We start from the raw sequence: 19,859 nt of genomic DNA on the forward strand, positions 1-19,859 counted from the left end.
GAGCTTGCTACACGCTCTTCTCACTCTCCTGGGGAGCTCAAATTCGACCATCTCGTGATCGCTGCATCCAAGGCTGCCCTGGACTACCACATTCTCAACAAGCCCTTCCCTGTTGGTGAGCACAAGGTCAAGCATGGCACCTCTCCTTGTCGGCTCCTCTATTACTTGCAGAAGGAAGTTGTCTTCCACACAATCGAGGAACCTCCTGGATTGCTTCTGCCGTGCAGTGCCATCGTTCCAACAGATGTCAGGGTGGTTGAAATCCCCCATGAGAACAAGGGCCTGTGAGCATGAGGCTTTTCCTATCTGTCTGTAGAGTGCTTCATCCACAGATTCTCCTTGATCAGGCAGCCTGTAACAGATTCCCACAGTAATGTCTCCCACGGCTGTTTTCCCTTTAACCCTGACCCACAAACTCTCTGTTAACTGCTCACCTGTCCCCAGACAGAGTTCCATACTCTCCAGCCTATCCCTAACATAAAGGGCAACTCCCCCTCCCCGCCTGCCAGGCCTGTCCTTTCTAAAGAGCCTGTAACCTTCCATTCCAACACTCCAGTCATAGGAGCCATCCCACCATGTTTCTGTGATGCCTATTATATCATACCCCCGTAGATGTGTACACATCTCTAATTCCTCTTGTCTGTTCCCCATGCTAAAGGCGTTTGTATAGAGGCATCTGAGACGAGCTCCAATTGAAGCCGGCTCATTGGCTGGAGTAGCTGGAATATATCTACATTGTTCCGAGCATTTATTATAGGTGCTGGCAACTGACTGGGTGTGTTGGGATGGAATGATGCCTCCCTCCCCCAACACATCTAGTTTAAAGCCTCCTTGACCAGTCTGGCAAGCCTCCTACCAAAGCTGTTCTTCCCCTTCTTTACCAGAGCAGCTCCACCAGCCCCCAGTAGATCTGGCCTCCTAACTTCAGTCTTATGTTCAAGACACCCAAACTATGACACCACCCTTTTAACCATCTATTGACCTGGCCTATCCTCCTAGCTTTTTCTTGGTCCTCCCCTGTGTCCTGGAGAATTAACGAAAAGACTATCTGAGCACCGGAGCCCCTATCCACCTCTCCCAGGGCTCTGTAGTCTTTCTTTATGGTCCCCAGTCTGCTACTACCTATATCCCTAGCACCCACATGGATCACCAGGAGCGGGTAATAGTCCGTGGAACTTCTTACTAGAGCAGGCAGCCTCTCTGTAACATCCCTGATCCGTGCCCCTGGTAGGCAGCACACCTCCCTCGAGACGGGGTCAGGCCGACAGATGAGTGCTTCCGTCCCTTTCAAAGTAGAGTCCCCTATTACTACGACCCGCCGCTTTTTCTTTGTAGCGCCAGTAGCGATCTTTACCTGTGCATAATCCGGCTGTTTGTGGTGCAAGTACGTTTCCTCATTAGTCTCCTGCAGGACAGCAAAGCAGTTCTGCGTGGGGACAACAGATTTAGGAGGAAGCTCCTTGCTTTTAATTGTCCTTTTCCTCCTTCTTTTGTTATTTTTCTTTGTCACCAATTCCCAGTTTCCCAGGTTGGTGGCCTCCTTCTTTCCTTCATGAGCTGGAGGGGAAGCTTGAGGCCCCCGCACAGTATGGGGCTCGAGCAAGCAGCCCTGCTTCCTCTCAGCTACCCTGACATCTTGAAGCCCGCTAATAGCATTCCGCAGCTCAGCCACCTGCTGCAGGAGGACCTCCACCAGGGAGCACCGAGTGCAGCCCTGTCCATCGTGCACCTTTCCCTCACAAGACCAGTGCAGGCACCCTCTACACTCTGAGCTCTGCACTGCAGCCTCCCCTCTCATCGGCTCTGTCTGGGTGCCTACGCTGGCCACCGCCAGGGCAGCCAGAGCAGAGTTCCCATAGCGGTCCCTGGCCATACGACGGGTGCTCACCATCCCGCTCGCCTGCCCGTGCGAACTGCCTTGTCCCGCTCTGTTTGCCCGCTCTGTTCGCCGCACTCCTGGTCGCTCGCGCTCCCAGATACTAGCCACTAACTCTCAGTCTTCTGCACGTACACATACTGAAGATGCACCCAGCAATACAGGCAGACTATCTGGTCCTCCAGTGAAGGCTCTGCTGAGTCTGTGAGCAGCACTAGCACCGAGTGACTGTGAGCATCTAGTCAACTTCACAACTACTGGAACACTTCACAACTACTGGAACACAACATATAACCTGCATTCCTGTTTTAGGCTTCAGGCACATTAAGCATAAATCCCACTTTCAGGCACATCAGTCTCTATCACACAGGCTATATCCATCCTGCGTGAACATTAAACAGACTCGCAGGGTATAAAGCAGTCTTTTGACTGTATTTGTAATTAAGACAGGGGCATGTTACAAGCCTGAACAGTACGTAGTATCATCCGAGTTGTTACCACAACTGTCCTTCATGTTGGCCCACAACAACTAGCACTCTCCCAGGCAATGCCCAGCTGTAGCATCACAGGACAAGATGACTTAGCAACTGTTTTCAATGCAGTCTCACCACAGCTACCCTGTAGGAAAAGAGGAGAAGGACAGGTAAGGCAGTTGGATGTCAGTCACACTGTGTCACTTAGCTGTACAGCCAAGGAATTACTCCTGGCTTCTTTTGCTGTTTAGATGCAACTATTCACACCCCCTACAGTTATCACACTCCAAATCTGAACCTTAGCAGCAAGTCCTGGTGTCAGACAAAAGCAGTGTTCTCCAGGATGCCGTTTACCTGTGAACACTTCAACCCAACAGGGAACTGGATCCATCTCTGAATTTCCAATTCTCCCTTGACTGAACAGGACCAATTGGAATTGGAAATACTGTCCTATTAATCAGACCAGAGAAAACAGTATTTATCAAAGCAGATCTTGTAATACTAGGAAGAAAAAAAAACAAAACAAAAAGAACTACAACACACCAACAAAACAAACTAAAGGAAAATAGAAGACAGAGAGCTTACCAGCGTCTGTCAAATTCTAGTGAATAATTAAAAACTGCCTAATTGAGCTCTGCCAAGACAAAGGCCATAAAACCTCATTCAGCACTTCAACCCAAACCTTTTCTTGGGGTTATAGGCAGGAGGCAAAGCAGACATGTGTAAGAAAAAACATTGCATGTATGATAATAACATTGAAGCACATGAAGCCTGACTAATTCAGTAGCCTTCTACAATGAAGTGACTGCATCAGTGGACAGGGGAGAACTACAGACATCATCTACATGGACTTCTGTATGGCCCTTAATATAGTCCTCCACAACATTTTTGCCACTAAACTGTAAAGATACCGGTTTGACTGACGACTGTGAGATGGGTAAGGAATTGCTGGGTGGTCATGTCCAAAGAGTTACAATGGATCAAGTGGCCCTGCCAAGAAGGACTTGGGGATACTGGTGGATGAAAAATTGGGCATTAACAGGCAACTTGCTCCTGCAGCCCAGAAAGCTAACTGTAACCTGGACTACATCAAAATAATGACACAGACAGCAAGACACTGGAACAGGCTGCCCAGAGAAGCTGTGGTTGCCAAGTGTTCAAGGACAGCTCTTTGAGCAACCTAGTGGGACATCTCCCTGCCCATGGCAAGGGGCTGGTCTAAATGATCTTTAAAGGTCCCATCCAAATGATTCTAGGATTCTGCGATTCTAAGATGCTGCAGTAAGTTACCTCAGTAGCTCAGGTTATCAGCTCAAACCAATAAAGGAAAGAGTCTCATGGCTTAGTGTCTTGATTTCTTTCTTGTACACTATACAACTTATCTGAAAGTAGCTGCTTCTGTAACACAGCAGTGATACAGTTTCTACATTAACAAGTAATTAATCTTGTACAGAATAATTCCTAGCCTACAAAACCACGAGTGACTAGACTGACTTTTGACACAGGAAAGACACATGAAGCATAAAAACACTCTACAGAATAATTTATTATTTGGGCATTTGCATAGAATGATTTAAAAGGAAGAACTGTTTCTTCTCCCTTCATGTTTATGACCACCTCTCATTATTAAAGAATACAGAGGCTTGTCGGTATGTTCCACCTCAGAGTATGCATGTATCTATCTCTTCTCCCCCTCATGTTTTCAGTTCCAATGCCCCACCCTCTGTTTTTTTTATCTTAATCCCCAAGTAGTTTGCTCTGGATATAGCTGTAAATGATAGCACAGCCTGAGCTAATGTAGGCCATAAATGCATAGCATTTTATTTGCTGTTCCAACTCAATATGAAATCAGGTTAAAGCCTCCCACCTGATCTGAACTGCAGTACAGGCTTAGAAAACTTAATGTACAAAAGGTAAAAAATGTGTTAACATGGAATAGCCCAGGTCCCCTTACATGTCCCAAGAAGTGAATTACAGAAATAACGACAACACTAACAAATCTCTGCCTAAAGACCCTCATGCTTCGGAGGGAAAAACCCTTCCCACAAAGCGCTGCTGTTGAGGATAAAGCAGCCTACCACAAAGGACAGAAGGGATACATGCACAGAGGTGGAAAAATGTTGGCTATGGAAATGAGTGTTGTGTAACAGCCTAGTATTCTTTCCACCAAAGTGTGGGCTACACAGACTAAAGAAAACAAACAAACCAGGGACTGACACAAACTAGCAAGTAAGGTGACTCCAAACATTTCAGTACTTGAGATAAGCATTACATTATTTGGAGGATCCTGTAAATAAATTCTAAGGTGTCCATAGCTTATTACAGCAGTCTATTTCAAGTAGGCACCCTTTTCCTTAGCAGAAAGTTTGCAACTCCCAATTCTCCTAACAAGAATAATCAACAGCCAATACTTACCCAGACCCCTATGACTTGTGCAACATAACCCTCTCTGAGTAGACTCAAATATGAGCAGACTCAAATCAAGATCCTAGCTTTAATCTGGGAAAGCAGGTGCTACCCTGGATTTCTCATTTCCTGGGAGACTGCCACACTCACTGGGATTTTCTGTTGCTTCCGCATTCTCTTAAGACTACAAGAGTCCTACACAAAAGAACTAAAAGTCCTAAACAAATCCCCCTTCAACGTCCATCTAAAAAACTTCTAACCAGTCTACTGCTAAGTAATTAGCTCTACAGAGAGAAACTCATGTTCCCTGCAGTTTGAAAGTTAGAAGAATAAGCAGCCGATAACATTTAAACAGAAAATGTAAAGACTGACAGGAGATGAGAGAAAGTAGAAACTCCAAAGATAACCACTGCTCTCAGTAGTATGTGCTTTTGTGAAGGCTGGTTTATGTTTTACCAGAAAGCCAGCTTCTAATTGCAAAGGTCACAAAGAGGTAAGCAATACCTGGCCAGACTTTGACCCACTGTTCCACAATACAACGCTTGACAGATTTCTTCGCTAAATACCACAGAATTGATGAGTTCAGAACAAGGAGGAAGAACTAATTCTTGTGCAGAGAAACTTTACTCCAAAACTACTTATGTCCCCCTTTAATTCTGTCAAGAGCATCTCACTTTCACACTTCCCGTATTTTCTGCAAGACAGTTATTCTACTCGATTATTGGTTTAGTGCCCATTTCCACAGAAATTAAACTATACACTTCATACCAAAAATCTGCATCCAGAAACTCAATATTCTTTTTGCATATGCAGCTTCATATCATATGAAGTAGGAAAAATCTTAGTCCTATTTACAGACAATAAGCAACTCTAACTTCTTGCTGAGAAGACTAAAAAACCTTCAGTTCCAGTAGCTGAAAAAAAAAAAACCAGCTGCAGACCACTACCATTGCACTGATTTACTGAGCAGGAACAGATTTTATCCCATTCCCTGCCTTTGATAGCATCCAGCAGGGTCTGTGCTCCAGTGGAATGAGATGATGCTGGTGGCATTAACGGGTCCCCTTTCCACTCAGAATCACATGCAATAGGATATAATAAACAACTGCTTTCTTGCAAGACTGCCTAAGCATAAACAGGCCACATTTCAAGTATAACAGATGAGGCTTACTTCCTATACTAGGATATATCCTTTTCAGGCTTTATTTCCATATCCAAAGCAGCACATACCTTTTATCAATTAAAGCAGGGCACTGATCCCCAAAGGTACTGACATCTCCAACTCAGAATTTTGCAGAATTTTCCCTCCAGAAGGGGAGCCCTCAGCTAACCTCCAAATCACTTCATTCTACCATCTCACAACTAATGGTGAAAATGCTCATAATATGATGCATAGGAAGACTGAAAGAGTGCAAAGAAATCACTGAACAGCAATAATCTACTTTCACAGGGCTCCCACATCTCAACTTTTTTCTCTGAACAACTTTCTATTTGCAGACAGTGGAAGGGGAGACTTCTTCATATCCTTGTTCAGCCTGCAGTTTAAAATACTTTGAGGATATATATGCTAGATAATGCAAAGATGAAACCACAAATCATAGTTGAGTACCAAAGCGTTATGTTCCAGTCACTACCCTGTATCCTATTTATGGCTATAGCTAGTATCAAACCAGTATGGTGGTTAAGTCCTTAAATGGATTTTACTGTTGGTGTAATATAATAGTCCCAAAGACTATGTTCGGAATACTAACACATTTCAAAGGGGTTTATGAGCTACCAGAAAGGTCATGTCTCCTGTAGCAGAACCAGCTTAACGAGCTCATTTTAAGGGCTTATAAATGCTTAAAGCATCTCAGCTCATGTAGAACTGTCATAACAGTAGTCAAGAGTATCTGCACGGCCATGCTCAAAAGTTACAGACCTCATCGTACAACCTAATTTCTAACCAAAAGTGCCATTTAAATCAATGGGATAATTCCATGGAGCACCAAAAGGTGAGCAAATTAATTTCTGTTCATACCGATACAAACTTTTAAAGAGTTGAAAACACTCAAAACTTTAGGATGGCCCTTTCAAAACGGACAGTGCTTATATTAGCAGCACAGCAAATACTTTAGAGACAAGTAAAGCAGCAAAGTCTATACCTGGTGTTTTTTCAGTCCGAGAACACTCTGCTGAACAAATTCAGTTTTACAAAAATGTCTTTTGATCTACAAGCACAGAAAAGTTGGGGAGGGCTGTGGAACCAGCTGAAAAAAAAAAATAAAAACATCTTATAGACAATCAAAACCAAACTTTGGCTACCATAACACTCCGTACAATGTAGTCCCCCACTGTAAGTATTAAACTGCAGCAGAAACAGTGTTTTAAAATAATTATTTTCTTCATCACCTGATTTGGAGAAAATATATTCAGTCATGTCATGGGACCCCCAAAACAGCCAGATGCTGCAACTTCACCTCTGCAGATCTGTGTTTCAGTGCTTGCAAGGAAATGGTGCAGAAGAGTCAAAGTCTGCACCCCACCACTGATCTATACTCTGACCTAAGTCTGTATAGTAGAAGTCAGTTCTCACACTGAAGAGTGAAATTTATCTCCATAGCTCACATTTTTTGCTGTCACAATGCCTTCTCAGAATTAATGCCTCCACAATGTTTTCTCTATATATTATAGCGGCAGCTGTTTGACATGCATGTCTTTGTGATGACTTGATCAAAGTCACTCACACAGTAAGTGACATAAACACATAGCCTGTATGTTATAGGGCAACAAACACTATGCTTCAGTGAGAGAGGAATCCAAGAGAAGCTGAATTTTAAGCTGCATTGTAAGTGCAAAAGGTATGGCAGGCTAGCAGAAATGGGAAAGTAGAAAAAGTAACGAACTCAAGAGGGAAAAGCTGAATCATTAAAATTCCTAGCCCTAGTCTGTCTGCTCTCCAGGCAGGTTTTAGAAGGACAGAGTTTTTCAAACACTGTTCTTGTGAATTCCCATACTAGGAGTCTGATCACAGAAACAGCCACACAGGACTAAGCTGCAAGATGAGGCCCTGCAACCATAGAACAGAAACAGTAACATTTTGGCTAATGAACCACAGCAGCAGCTCCAACCTGGTAATGCCAACACTTCTAGCTATTTGCTCCACCATTAGGTTTGAGTTCCAACATGCCTGGAGTCCCAAGCCTTCTCTAAAGCTCCTGAAAGCTCTTTAACTAGAATGTTTGATGGAGTAAGCCAAGTAAGAAAAGGTACACAAGGCAATTATTTTTCTGTTTCGACTACAACCATATGTGCAATATAATAAAAGATGAAGGAGTGACTTAAATTTTTTATAAGAATGAAGCTCTTTAAAGATATTGACTAATTTACCTTTGAACAGTCAAATGAAAGGATCAGAAACGCCATTATAAAGTATTCTTTACAGAAAAATGTTTTAAATGGCCTGTTCTTCCTGTGGACCTAAGAAAAAATACATCAGAATAATCTAAAACCAAAGTATAACAAAATAGTAAAATTATGCTCTTTAGTACTTGTAAGTCCACATCGTCAGAAATGCACATTGCTGACCTTGGCACACTGTGGACAGACATCACATTAATCATGCATGCCAGGACCAGTTCACACACAACAGAACTTGTTGTGTAGCCATTTTTACAAGAAACAGAAAAGCCAGTTCTCACAAGTTTTATTTATATACAGTATAAAACTGCTTATCTGCAATTCCACCAAGTTTTGTTAGCCTGTTTTGCATTTGGTTAGATGAATAACATGGAAGAGGGCTTTACTATCATGATGGCTTTCGGAATGTGTACAGGAATTGAACAGGAATTATGTATTAGTGAGAGAATCAGAAGCCCCCATCTGGAAGTGGATTAATATAAGGATACTGCCCAAGTGATCCCTCTTGGTCTTCTCCCCACCCGATACTGTGCACATGTTATACACAAAAGTCTCCTTCAGAATAAAGCAGATTCTCTAGCAAAGCCTGAGGAAGGAAGTGAGAAATTAGGCCTGATGCTAATTAGTGCTTCCACAGGACTCATAAATGTTTACAAGCAACAAAGGAAATTCTCAGCAAGGACCGGAAGGGCTTCACTTGCCAGAGGCAGGTATCACAGTGCAGCTCCGAATGGGTCGTTAAGACTAACCACATATCATAGGGCCCAACGAGATACAGGCTGCAGCCTGGACAATGGCCAAAAGATGAGTTTGTAGTGTTAAGTGGCTGGAGCCCCATCAGATACATTTCCTCAGAGGCAGTGGGCAGAGGACAAGTGCAAGTGACTAACAGTCCCCTCCAGAGGCAGAACCCTATTCTCCTCCTGCAGGAAAGGCACCTGGTAATATAGTCTGAAACAAGTGGTTTTCTCCACACCAAATCCGTCTCTCTCTCTGTCTCAGGTAGACGACATTTTTCCTCAGAACTGCATATGGGCTTCCTGACTTCACAGGTATGATGCCCATAAGCAGGCCAGTTTGATCTCATGTCTAGTAATTTATTACCAAAAATAACAAATTTAACATTTTAGCTCAGCTCTGAGGTCCAACCAAAGATCTTTGGAGCATCAGTCAATCAAAACCAATCCCAGTTGCCTAAATGACTCAGACAATGTAAACAGTAACTCCAAGCCGAGTAAGACTGTACACCATCCTGCTAGATTAGGAATTGTTTGCTCTGATGAATAACACTTAACAGATTGCCAAAGATCAGTTCTGTCATAGCTCAAAGGAGCAACAGCTCATAGCAGGAATTTGCGGTTGGTTTGCCATCACAAGAGTACTCAGTGTCAAAAGTCTGAATAAATTCACAGCACATCCTTTAATCTACATAACTGTGCCAGTTCTGGGGTACAGTAGGTCATAAAAAGCATGAGATCAGAACCCAAGCAAAATGGCTACATCTCATGGTACCAGTCATCAGATATTTGACTGTAACTAGACAGAAGCAGAAAGCAAGCTTTTACTGCTCGTTTCAGCTCTCTCAACAATACTCCAAGAAGTTGCCTCTTCTTTCAAATAATAAAAAATGCTTATATACTGTGGAAAAAGGAATTGTGAAAATCAGAAAAAATAGATAACTTTTGTTGTAGCAGTAGCACATGTAAGAATTACCAAGATGTCATGTCCAGTACAAGCTGAGCAGTATAACATGCTGAAGTATACACGTACTCCCAGGTGGCACGAAGATATTGTTACATACTTTGCTTTACCTTGAAACTAGATTAGGGGGTTCATCTCATTTCAGTCTCTCCTGATCTTCCCATAGCAAGAAGGACCAAGTTTTTACCAGCTGTTCTAGTCTCATACATAGCTAGTAAACCTGTTTTCTTCAAATGTTCTGATGTTCCCAGCAGAAGCAAATCTACAGCTAACAAGAATTGCTTTGTACCAGCAGCACTGCAGGTGATGAGCAAAAAAGGTTCAAAGCTGATAAATCTATGAAGCATAAATCACAATGTGACGCAGAGCTTTTAACAGGTCTTTTGCTTTGTTCCACAGGAGAGAAGGACTAGCTTCCTTGTCATCTGAGCTCAAGACAGGACACACAACCATATTTTCAATTGAAATGCACTGCTTCCTAGGCATCAGCAATACATCCGTAATTCTTCCAAAACAACCCAAAAGGCAAAAGGCCATGTGATGTTGCTTCTGGACAATGACAAAAGAGTATCAAATACTTGCACTATTACCAAGCTTAGGACCAAACCCTAGAGTTTAGGTACTGACTGGATCAATACCACCATGTCCCAGTATCGCCTATGCAAAGATCCACACAAGTTCTTACCTGGTGATACCTCTCAGCCATTTTTCAGCACTGCTGCTCCACTTAGCCCCTAACCAGCATGAGCAGAGAAAACTATCACAAGCTGAAGCTTAGCAACAGAGGTCTTCACTTATTCTTGTGCAGAGATCAGATACTCGTTCAAACACAAACACCAGTCTAGCTTTTTGCCTCTTAAATGGTAAGTGGTGGGTTCATTTCACCCAGCAGAAAGCTACTATGCTGGCAAAATGGAAGAAGCAAAGTCAGCAACACCAAGTTAGTTTAGCTACAGGACCTTACTTTGAGAAGCCTGGACAGTCCAACTCAAGGAATTCAATATTTTTAGTTAAAGCAATGCTTATTTTTTGCACAGATTACCAACAAATTAGGCTCATGAAGCCAGCAAACCCCTGACACTACCTCCCACCCTGAATGATCTTCCAACCCAACAGCAAACACTCAGCATATTAAATCCACAGATTCAGGAGGCCAACAACTCCTCTCCTAGGGCACGCCCAACTATCCACACCTGTGCAAAAGGGTACAAACCGCCGACGCCCCAAGCGAGTAATGGAAAGACTCAGCCTCAGCTCTGCCTTTACCCCTTCCCTCCCCTTCTCACACGACGCCACTGCAGTCAAGCAGAATCCCCTACCCGCACTCCCAGCCAGGCACCGTAGGCAATAACTGCAAGCAGACCAGGCTCCACCCCCCATTACCGTCACACCGCATCAACCAACACACCCGAACCCGCAGCTCCACGAGCGCTGGAAGGTTCTGCGGCGGCGCCGCACCAGGCTCCACTTCCCTGCACAGCTGGCAGCCGCTGCCTGATGGGGTTCACCGCCATCTTGCGTGGCGCTGAAATGGCAGCAGGTGGGTCTGTTGTATGCTGATGCTTACGGTCTCAATGGTTTAGGAGGGAAAAGGGATGCTTCCTTAGGCTTCTCAGTTATTTTCTGCAAAAAAAAGAAAAAAAAAAAGTAGGTCTTCTAAGAGGTAGTTCTCGAGCCAGTTAAAAATGGGCTGGCGTCACCCTTCTGCTGGTCCTTTCCTTCCCCTGCCAAGCTGCTGAAAAGTGGCTTTTCTAGCAGAAACATCATATGGAAAACAAACGGTTCTCACAAAGTGGTTACTTGCCATGCAGAAGGGTGGCCTGAGCAGTCCACCAGCAGGAGTACACCCGTCACTGTAACAAAGAAATAGAGTGCTATGGGAAAGTTTGGATCTGAGTTAGAAATTTAAAGAAAGTAAAAACCTAAATAAACCTTCAAAATGACAGTCGTTTTTTTTTGCTTGGTGCCCTGAGGCTAAGGGTAGTGGCCAGTTAACTCAGGCTCCATTCAGTACCCAGCGAGGCAGAGCGCAAGGCATGGTCACTGCTTTTCATTGCAGGGCGTTTCGGAGCCTGAAGAGCATTCAGTCTTCCAGTGTCCCCTTAGTGAGAAACAGCAGCAATATCATTTCTCTGTGGGACAGGTTCCTTTGTTTCTGGCAAGGATATGCTCGTATTTCATTTATCTGGGAAAGAACAAAAGGTAGTTTCTCTGCACGGATTTCATTTTAGATCTCTGCAGTCTCCAGTGTTGTTCAAGTTATTGCTCTTGGCAATAGATTAGTCTATGGGAAAGAGCATAATGAGAAGTTGGCATTGGTGAGGGCTGTTACAGCAAGCAGGAGGCTTTGGAGGAACACAGCAAAAGGGAAACAAAGCACAGAAAAAACCCTTTGTTGACCAAGGCAACACCATATGTCATATACACCTATGTATCTGTGGCCTCTATTCAGTCCTGATGCCATAGGAATAACATCATAGTAAGTCTGGAAGGGAACTCAACAGGTTATCCAAGGCATCCTTCTCCTTTGCAGGATTAAAGACAGATCCCTGTAATGCACATGTGCAGGGTCAGAGCTTATACCCCTTCTTACACCACAACAGTGACCAAGCTAATCCCTGCTTATTCACACCCCTCAGAGTCGATTGAGGCAATCTGAAAGATTTAATAGAAACTGAAGTGAATTTGTTTCATTAAGTAATTGCAGAAAGTTCAGCCTGAGTTTGTAAACCCCTTTAATGATGCTAATCACCTCCTTATTGCCGTCTGTGTTGATTTGCAATCCTGGCTTTGCTCATCATTTAAATGCAGAGTGCCATGCCTCTAGGTGAAGTTAAAAGTTTGCACTGCGCATGCCTCAAACCAAGGTATGAAGGCCACAAAAATGATGAATCCTCCCTCATCACTACTGGCTAGGTACAACCTTTCTGTCACATTCATCCCAGCTGTCTGGGGACAGGTAGAGGATAAGAGTCTTGATGGCAACTTTGCTCTATGCAAGAAACTACGTTGAGCTGAATGACCTCTTTGCTGTTATAAGAGGGAAGGCCAGAAGCCCTTAACATTTTTCTTTCTGTAGATATGCATTGCCCTGCCTTGAAAATAGCTATGTTTTAGGGTAATTGGAGAATTAAACTTGAAATGGTGCCATTTTTAAATTTCAGAGGAAAATTTTCTCAGACTCACCCAGCAGACTCCTACTTCATCCTTCTCAAGCATCTCAAATGGCTTTTCTATTTCTGATGTATATGTATGTCTTGTAAGGGGCAAAACAAAGGCTTCTGCCGTTAGGCAATTCTGAGTCGGAGTTAACACATTAAAAAGAATAAAGCTGCTCACAAGAAATAAGACGTTTCTCTTGGCAGTAGATATTTTCATTTAACCTTTTTGGTTTTATACAGTGCTCCTTTTCATGCAGGTGCAGGGAGATCCACAATAGTCACAGTGCTGCTGTGATACCATCCATCACCAGCAGAAAACTGAGGTTTCAGAGAGGGTTCACTGCAAACCTGTATTGTATAATGTGTATGAAAATGATCCTAATAGTCATGGAAATGAGTTCCATTTGGCATGAATCACAAGAGCTGCTAAGTGAGGGCCTCTGAAACAAGCCTGTTAGGAAAGACAGAAATAATGAGCTGTTGTACATTTTTTTATTTTTTTTTAAGCTCATTAAAGTGGGACAGCAGTTGTTTAACAGTTAACTACAGGAGATAAATGTCAGGAGTAACAGATACTGCAGTTAACTGTTAAGGCTGACTACCTGCCCTTTATCTGAGTAATGTGCGTATCATACCTAAAGTATCACACAATCAAAGGTTGGTATTTTTTGGAAACTGTCTCCTAATGGCGCATACAGCTGTTACTAAGAAGGTAGCAAATACATCACAGTAAGGGACCCAAAAGATCTCAGGGAGAATTTCCAGCACAGACAGGCCCAGTACAACTAAGGTAGCATGCCATGTACTGTTTCAGACCCAGTATAATCACCATGGCTGGCACCTCTAGAGTGACAGTCCCTAAACTACATGCAATGTGCTGCCCATAATCCATTCCTGCATTTCTCGTGGCCACAGGAAGCTTCTGCTACAAGTGGATGAACATTGTGTCTTCTTGCTTTTGCTGCAAGTCAAGTCTGTGGGCTGTTAGGGGTTGCCTCCTTTCCCTCCTTGGTGAAGAATGAACACAAAGCTGATTTATCTTCATAATATATCAGAGTGGAAGTCCAGCTGGCAGGCAGGAGCTGTGATTTGAATCCTCACAAGCAAGGGCAAGAACTGCAGTCAGATCTCTGCTGCTAGACAACAGGCTATTTAGTTACAGTTTAAGGGGAAAGCAGCATTAGCCTTCCAGCACCTGCTGACAGAAGCAGAGGGAGCTGTGTTATGCAATCTGAGTATCCTTTCTAGACCTCTGAGGAGGAAGGGTACCTAGTGTGAGATGTTTACAGGTGTGCAACAACGACTAAGCTGTTCTTCCCTAATAAAACTCAGGCAGTTCGAGGCAACAAAAAAGCATGAATTTATAATGCAATAAAACTTCACAGGTGTTTGCATTTTGAGTATCACGTTCTTGAAACAAACTGTCCCTTAAACCAAAAAAATTTAATAGTCCATAAAAATGCTGTGCCTTCAGCCCTCAGCAGTGCTCTGCTGGCTGTAAAACAGCTCAGCTTAATCCCCACTGATTTAGTAGTTCAGGGACAGTAAGAAATAGGTCAGGGGTATGACCTAAGGGTCTACAATTCTGACCACAGACAATCTGTATGACAATCCAACTTTCAGATTTAGTACTGCCTAAATGATGTGGGGAAGAGGTGGCTTTCATAAGGACGTAAAGTAAGAATGATCCCAAACAGCAGAGAAATGTGTTTCTTGGGAGAGGAACACCTGTATATTTAGACCTACTCTTCACTGCTACCCACCATACTTGACAGGAGGACTAAAAACAGCATTGTTTAAGGAAAAGTCTTTAAGATTACTATGACTCAGAAACTTTACCTAAGGCTTGGAAATTTTTAACAAATTGTCACTCTCATGAATGCAGTCTCACACTGTCATACGTTAACACTGACTGCTAGCTGTTAGGCCAAGTAAATATCATTTAATAATCACTTTGCCCCTGCCTGGCCACAAAACAGGAGTGAGCAAGATAATACATTTACCATGTACCTTGACCAAAAAATGAGGTCAAGGAAATGAGGAATATTCTAAACAAACAAACTGCTCTGTCTGTGTCTTAACATACTCAAAACGTATTTGTCTAGTCAGAAGCAAGGTGTATGGTAGCTATCAGCATTCTTGGGGAATAAATGCTCCAGAGCAAAAAACTAATTAACTGAAGTATATTAAGTTTTCACTCATGAGCCAGATGTAGTCATGCCTCCAATAATATTATTACACTGAATACTGTTACAGCATAAAGAGTATTTTGGATCAGTTCAACATCAGATCTCCATAAATAAATTCAGCAAGTTTCTCAGTTTAACATTTGTGAGGATAGAGGTATTCAAACACATACCTATAGGGACACTGTAATCATGCCACAGAAATGTAGATGGTCCACCAGACGAGATGCTATAGGAGTATTTTCTTTCTTAATGATTTCAACCTCAATGAGGCTGTCATCAAGCAACCCATTAGCCATCCTGAAACAACAAATCTAATCGACCTGAGGCATTCAGCATGACAAGTCACTAAAGCATATGCTTCCCGTGAGATTTGCAGGGTACAAAGATATTTCAAAACAAGAAAGATGCAGAGTCATCATGAGTTTCTTTTAAAAGAACTATCATCTTCACAGTCAATGCATCCATTACAGGACTGAAACAATTATTTTCTAGCACATACTGCCTGTAAATGCTATGTGTATCTCAATATGGTAGGCACCCCGTGCAGGAACAGGATTTAAAGCCCTGTTTTTGAAAGAAACTGAAACCTTTGCAGAGCATATTAGACTATTCAGTCACCTTCTCACAGTCAAGTTAACGCCTCTGAGACTCTCAGCATCACTTAGGCTACCACTGGTCTCAATCTCACAGAGCACACCAATGTGAAAGGATGTTCCAAACTAGGAAAAAGAACATATCACATAGGTTTTTGTAGCAAGACAATTCCTTCCCAAAAGACCACTGATAAAAAAAGATTTATCTCAGCATGTCCATTACAGTTTCAAGCCAGGTTTATATATCTCACTACAGCAGGTACTGAAAAGAGAGAAGTAGGACTTGAATGTGTACTTGCAAAGGTACCTGCTACCTCAACACATGAAGCAGAATGTAAGTCTCTAGCCAACACACATGCATTCAAAAGCAGGAAAGAGGCTGCTGAGACAGTTAAGGCTCATCTTCCCAAAAGACTGTTACCAAACAAGATCCAGCATGATGTACCCTTTGCAGAGAGATTTCCAGCCCATATATTACTCTGTAAGTACCACACTTGAGGAACGGAGCATAAACCAAGCCTCAGCAACAGCCTACACAGTGGTTTAAACCAGTTGGCCAACCTGAAACAGCTGGACACTCAAAAAATCCCCCAAAACCCCAAATATTCAGGCTGCCTAAACCCATGCCTCCCTAGGGACCAGAAGTAAAACCAGAAAAAGACTGCAACACCTGCATTCAGAGTGTTTTTTTCCCACTCTGTTGTCATCATACAAAATCTGTATGAACAAACTTCTCACAGGAACAGCTCAGAGAAATCTCCAGCCCCACATCTGTCCTCAAGCTACATGGCAGTCACATGTTAGGTTAGGATTTGAACTTGGACAATACTGGTACTAGCATTTTGCACTCCAAATCACCTAATGATCTCAATCACCAAACTGAGATCACCACCATAGACAGCCAGCTTTGAAGGGCCTGTGCTGCTCTCCCCACAACAGTAGTGCGGAGGAACCAAAGCAATGTGTCAGTGTTCTTGTTTGGGGACAGCATCAGCAATGACAAAGCCATGTGCCCATTCATGTCCCTGCATGACAGGCAGCCTTTGCATTCAGAAAACACTTGAATGCAGGTGCTGTGGTCTTTCTTTTATTTCTCATCCTTGGGGAAACGTTGTTACGCAAGCTGTTACACTTCATGCAGCACCACCATGCAAGTTTCATTTGCCCTGTTGTGACACATCATCTTTTGGTTTTTTTTCATTCCAAAGGGAAAAGTTTACACCAGTAACAGCCAGTCTGAACGTAGTGTAGGATGTATATACACTGTCATACTCCGTAGCAATGTATTAGGCAGTAAGGAATGAAAATCTCTCAAAACACTTCTATTAAATCATACACTGTTGCTAACTGAAAATGTGATTGCATTCTGCCTCTGCTAACATGGCTTGGAGGCAGCGTGCGATTTCTAGCCCTGCTGGACTCATTTAGCCAAAGTTTATTTGAGCTACCTCATCTGCTAATAGCAAGTCCCAGCAGATGGCATTATGCTCCAAGGAAACATTACACCTGTGCCAGTTGCCTTCCCCTCAGCTCTACAAGTCCAGAGGGGAGCCTCCAACTTCTCTATGACTGGGCATAGCCTTACCTTCTTCTTCCTCATTTAGGTTTTCCAAGCCTAGCACATAGTCATTATATTTCAGCTGGGTGGAATTATGGAGGAACAAAGCTAGAAAGTTAGCAAAGCTTTATGTGACTTTTATATTTGTTTCTGTAGCTCCATTTCAAAATCCCATACCTTCCTGTGCTCCCTGAAGCCAGAATAATCTTGATGTCAGCACTGGCACTGTATACAACAGGCTGATAATAACTATTGCCTTTCCTGGTACACTGTGATCTGTCTTTTCTGGGAGCCAGACGCTAAAGCAAGAGTAAATTCAGTGCTGAAATGCCTCTTAATTCAGGGGCCAGTGAGACAAAAGATTTAAGCACAAGTATGTGAATGCAGTTGCCTATAGCTCAGTGAGAAATAACCCTGAATGACAGAGGCAGGCCCTGAGGTGTTTCAGACCTGTTAAATAAAAGCTGCGGGTGCAGGTACAGCAGCCCCTCAGAACTAGCACTAGTATTCAGTCCATCCTCAGCTGCCCTTCCCTCTCTTTTCCCAAGCCCTGGTGTTCCAGCTTGTCTTTGTCTTCATTTCTGCATGGCTGGCTTTGTTCCTAAGATTAGAAATCATATCATGCAGATGGAGCAAAGCCTTGCTGTGTCCCAGGCTACAGAGGAGGTTACAACAGTCCTTAGCTCAGTCCATCCTCTTGTATGCTACTGACTCATGCGTTACTGTTGTGCACAAGCACAGGAAGCTGAACTTACTATGAAAAGCTGGCAATAACTCCTGTGACCCAGTAGTTCAGAGCCATGCACAGACTCACGAGTCTGCCAGTGTGAGATTAATTCCCTCATCTTTGTTACAGAGCTGCTGCCCATGAAGCATCTAGCTCCCTAGTGACTGTAGCAAGATAAAATCAATGAGAAGCAGGCATCAGCAAAGAACAGTAATAAGCAGATCCACTTAAAAAGGAAGATATTTGAGTGTAATCAATCTGTTCAGCTGTGGAAGATGCATAGAAGCAATGAAATCTAGTTAATCCTGGTTCACTAGGTAGAGCTTTTTTAACCTCTGCTTTGCTTGGTACCCTCCTAGGTTGTCTGCACAGCTGTATTAATGCATTTATGTATTTAAGAGCCCTTATTCATACGTCACTATCTATTCCCTGTTTAATTGCTGAAAGGGTACCCTTTCTGTGCATGAGATCCAACTTTTGATGATTACTCCTTCTGACATGAGTAGGAGTTCCTCTATCAGTCTATTGCTCTCACAAGAACTGTCATTTCAATACCTTTTTCTTTGCACCTTCTATTACCCAGACACAATCTGATCATATGTAATCTTGTGTGTGTGTATGTGTATGTGTGTAAAGAAGCATTACTATTGTGCCATAAGACATCTGGAGAACCTCCTTTCATTAGAGAGTATACACTTGACAGCGCTATCAGGCACATGGACTAAGCAGAAGCTAGACAGACATCTTAGGAAGTCCATTTTATGCCAGGCAGCAGAGGCAGACCGTTAAATCCTTTGTGCCACCTGCTGGCAAGCGCTGCAAATTACAGCTTCGCAAGAAGACGGCGTCAGCTCTCCGCGGGAATGTGGAGCTCAGGTGCTGAGGGTGATGGAAAAATCCTGGCAACAGTGGTGTGTAAGGATATGCTGACACCACGCTGTGCAGGGCACCTTGCATCCCGCAGAGCTCACACCCAGAGAGCTCATGCACTCCAGTGTCTGCACTGTGCTCTGCAACGTGCTGGCAAGGTTTAGTTGCACATACAGGACACTACCAGACCCGTATTTTTCTGGGGTCTGTGCAGACTTTGGCTGATCCCTTGCAGGTCCATGATCATATCTGTGTGGTGTTTTTTATTCTGGTAAGCCCTGGGGGTCAGGGCTTACTCTAGGGCTGTACAGGCTGTGGAGGGGTGCTTGCCTTTTCCTATTTTCAAGTTTCCCCTTTGAGGCTATGCATCATTCCCAGGCAGGATTTATCACAAGCTGAAGGAGGCCACCTCTTTTCAAAATGTGTGCAGTACATTGCATTTATATGTCAGAGATCAGCATCTGAAATGGATGAATAAGCACATGTGTACTGTTAGTAAGTGCTTGATATGCTAGGACTTGGTCCAGAACCCACTGAAATTGGGATTTTTCCCTAAGCATTTAAAGAAAACAGTTCTGCAAACAAAAAAAATATCATGAAGATTAAGTCTAATGGCTACTTGGTGTCTGTGATGTGCTCTATCACTGAACTACTATTTCCTAACTGATTAGCAAGTTCCAAAATCAATGTGAAAAAGGCAGATTGAGTGTTGCTATTGAAACCTTCTCCCCTCCTTCCAAGCTGTGAACAGGTAATGAACACAGCCTTCTGGTTTGCAGCCCTTTTACCAGAAGGGCCCATAGTCATAGGAACTCAGTGGAGAAACTCTTGACATTTCTTTGCTTCTTCCTTCTTCTAAAGTTATTTTTTTGGCAAAGATGTAAGGTCATGAATGATTACAGGAGG

General features: G+C 43.2%; 1 protein-coding gene across 1 annotated transcript in view; it reads right to left on the bottom strand.

Moving 5' to 3' along the window:
• LOC136015941 (nascent polypeptide-associated complex subunit alpha, muscle-specific form-like) overlaps nt 1–19,859 on the bottom strand; it is a 50,984-nt gene that overhangs the window by 27,113 nt on the left and 4,012 nt on the right. The window contains exon 3 of the mRNA XM_065682591.1: nt 11,264–11,478. Coding sequence (XP_065538663.1) covers nt 11,419–11,478 — 60 coding nt within the window. The 3' untranslated portion in view covers nt 11,264–11,418. The remainder of the gene's footprint in view (nt 1–11,263; nt 11,479–19,859) is intronic.

This window comes from Lathamus discolor, chromosome 5, assembly GCF_037157495.1.
Source record: "Lathamus discolor isolate bLatDis1 chromosome 5, bLatDis1.hap1, whole genome shotgun sequence".
NCBI classification, from domain to species: domain Eukaryota; kingdom Metazoa; phylum Chordata; class Aves; order Psittaciformes; family Psittacidae; genus Lathamus; species Lathamus discolor.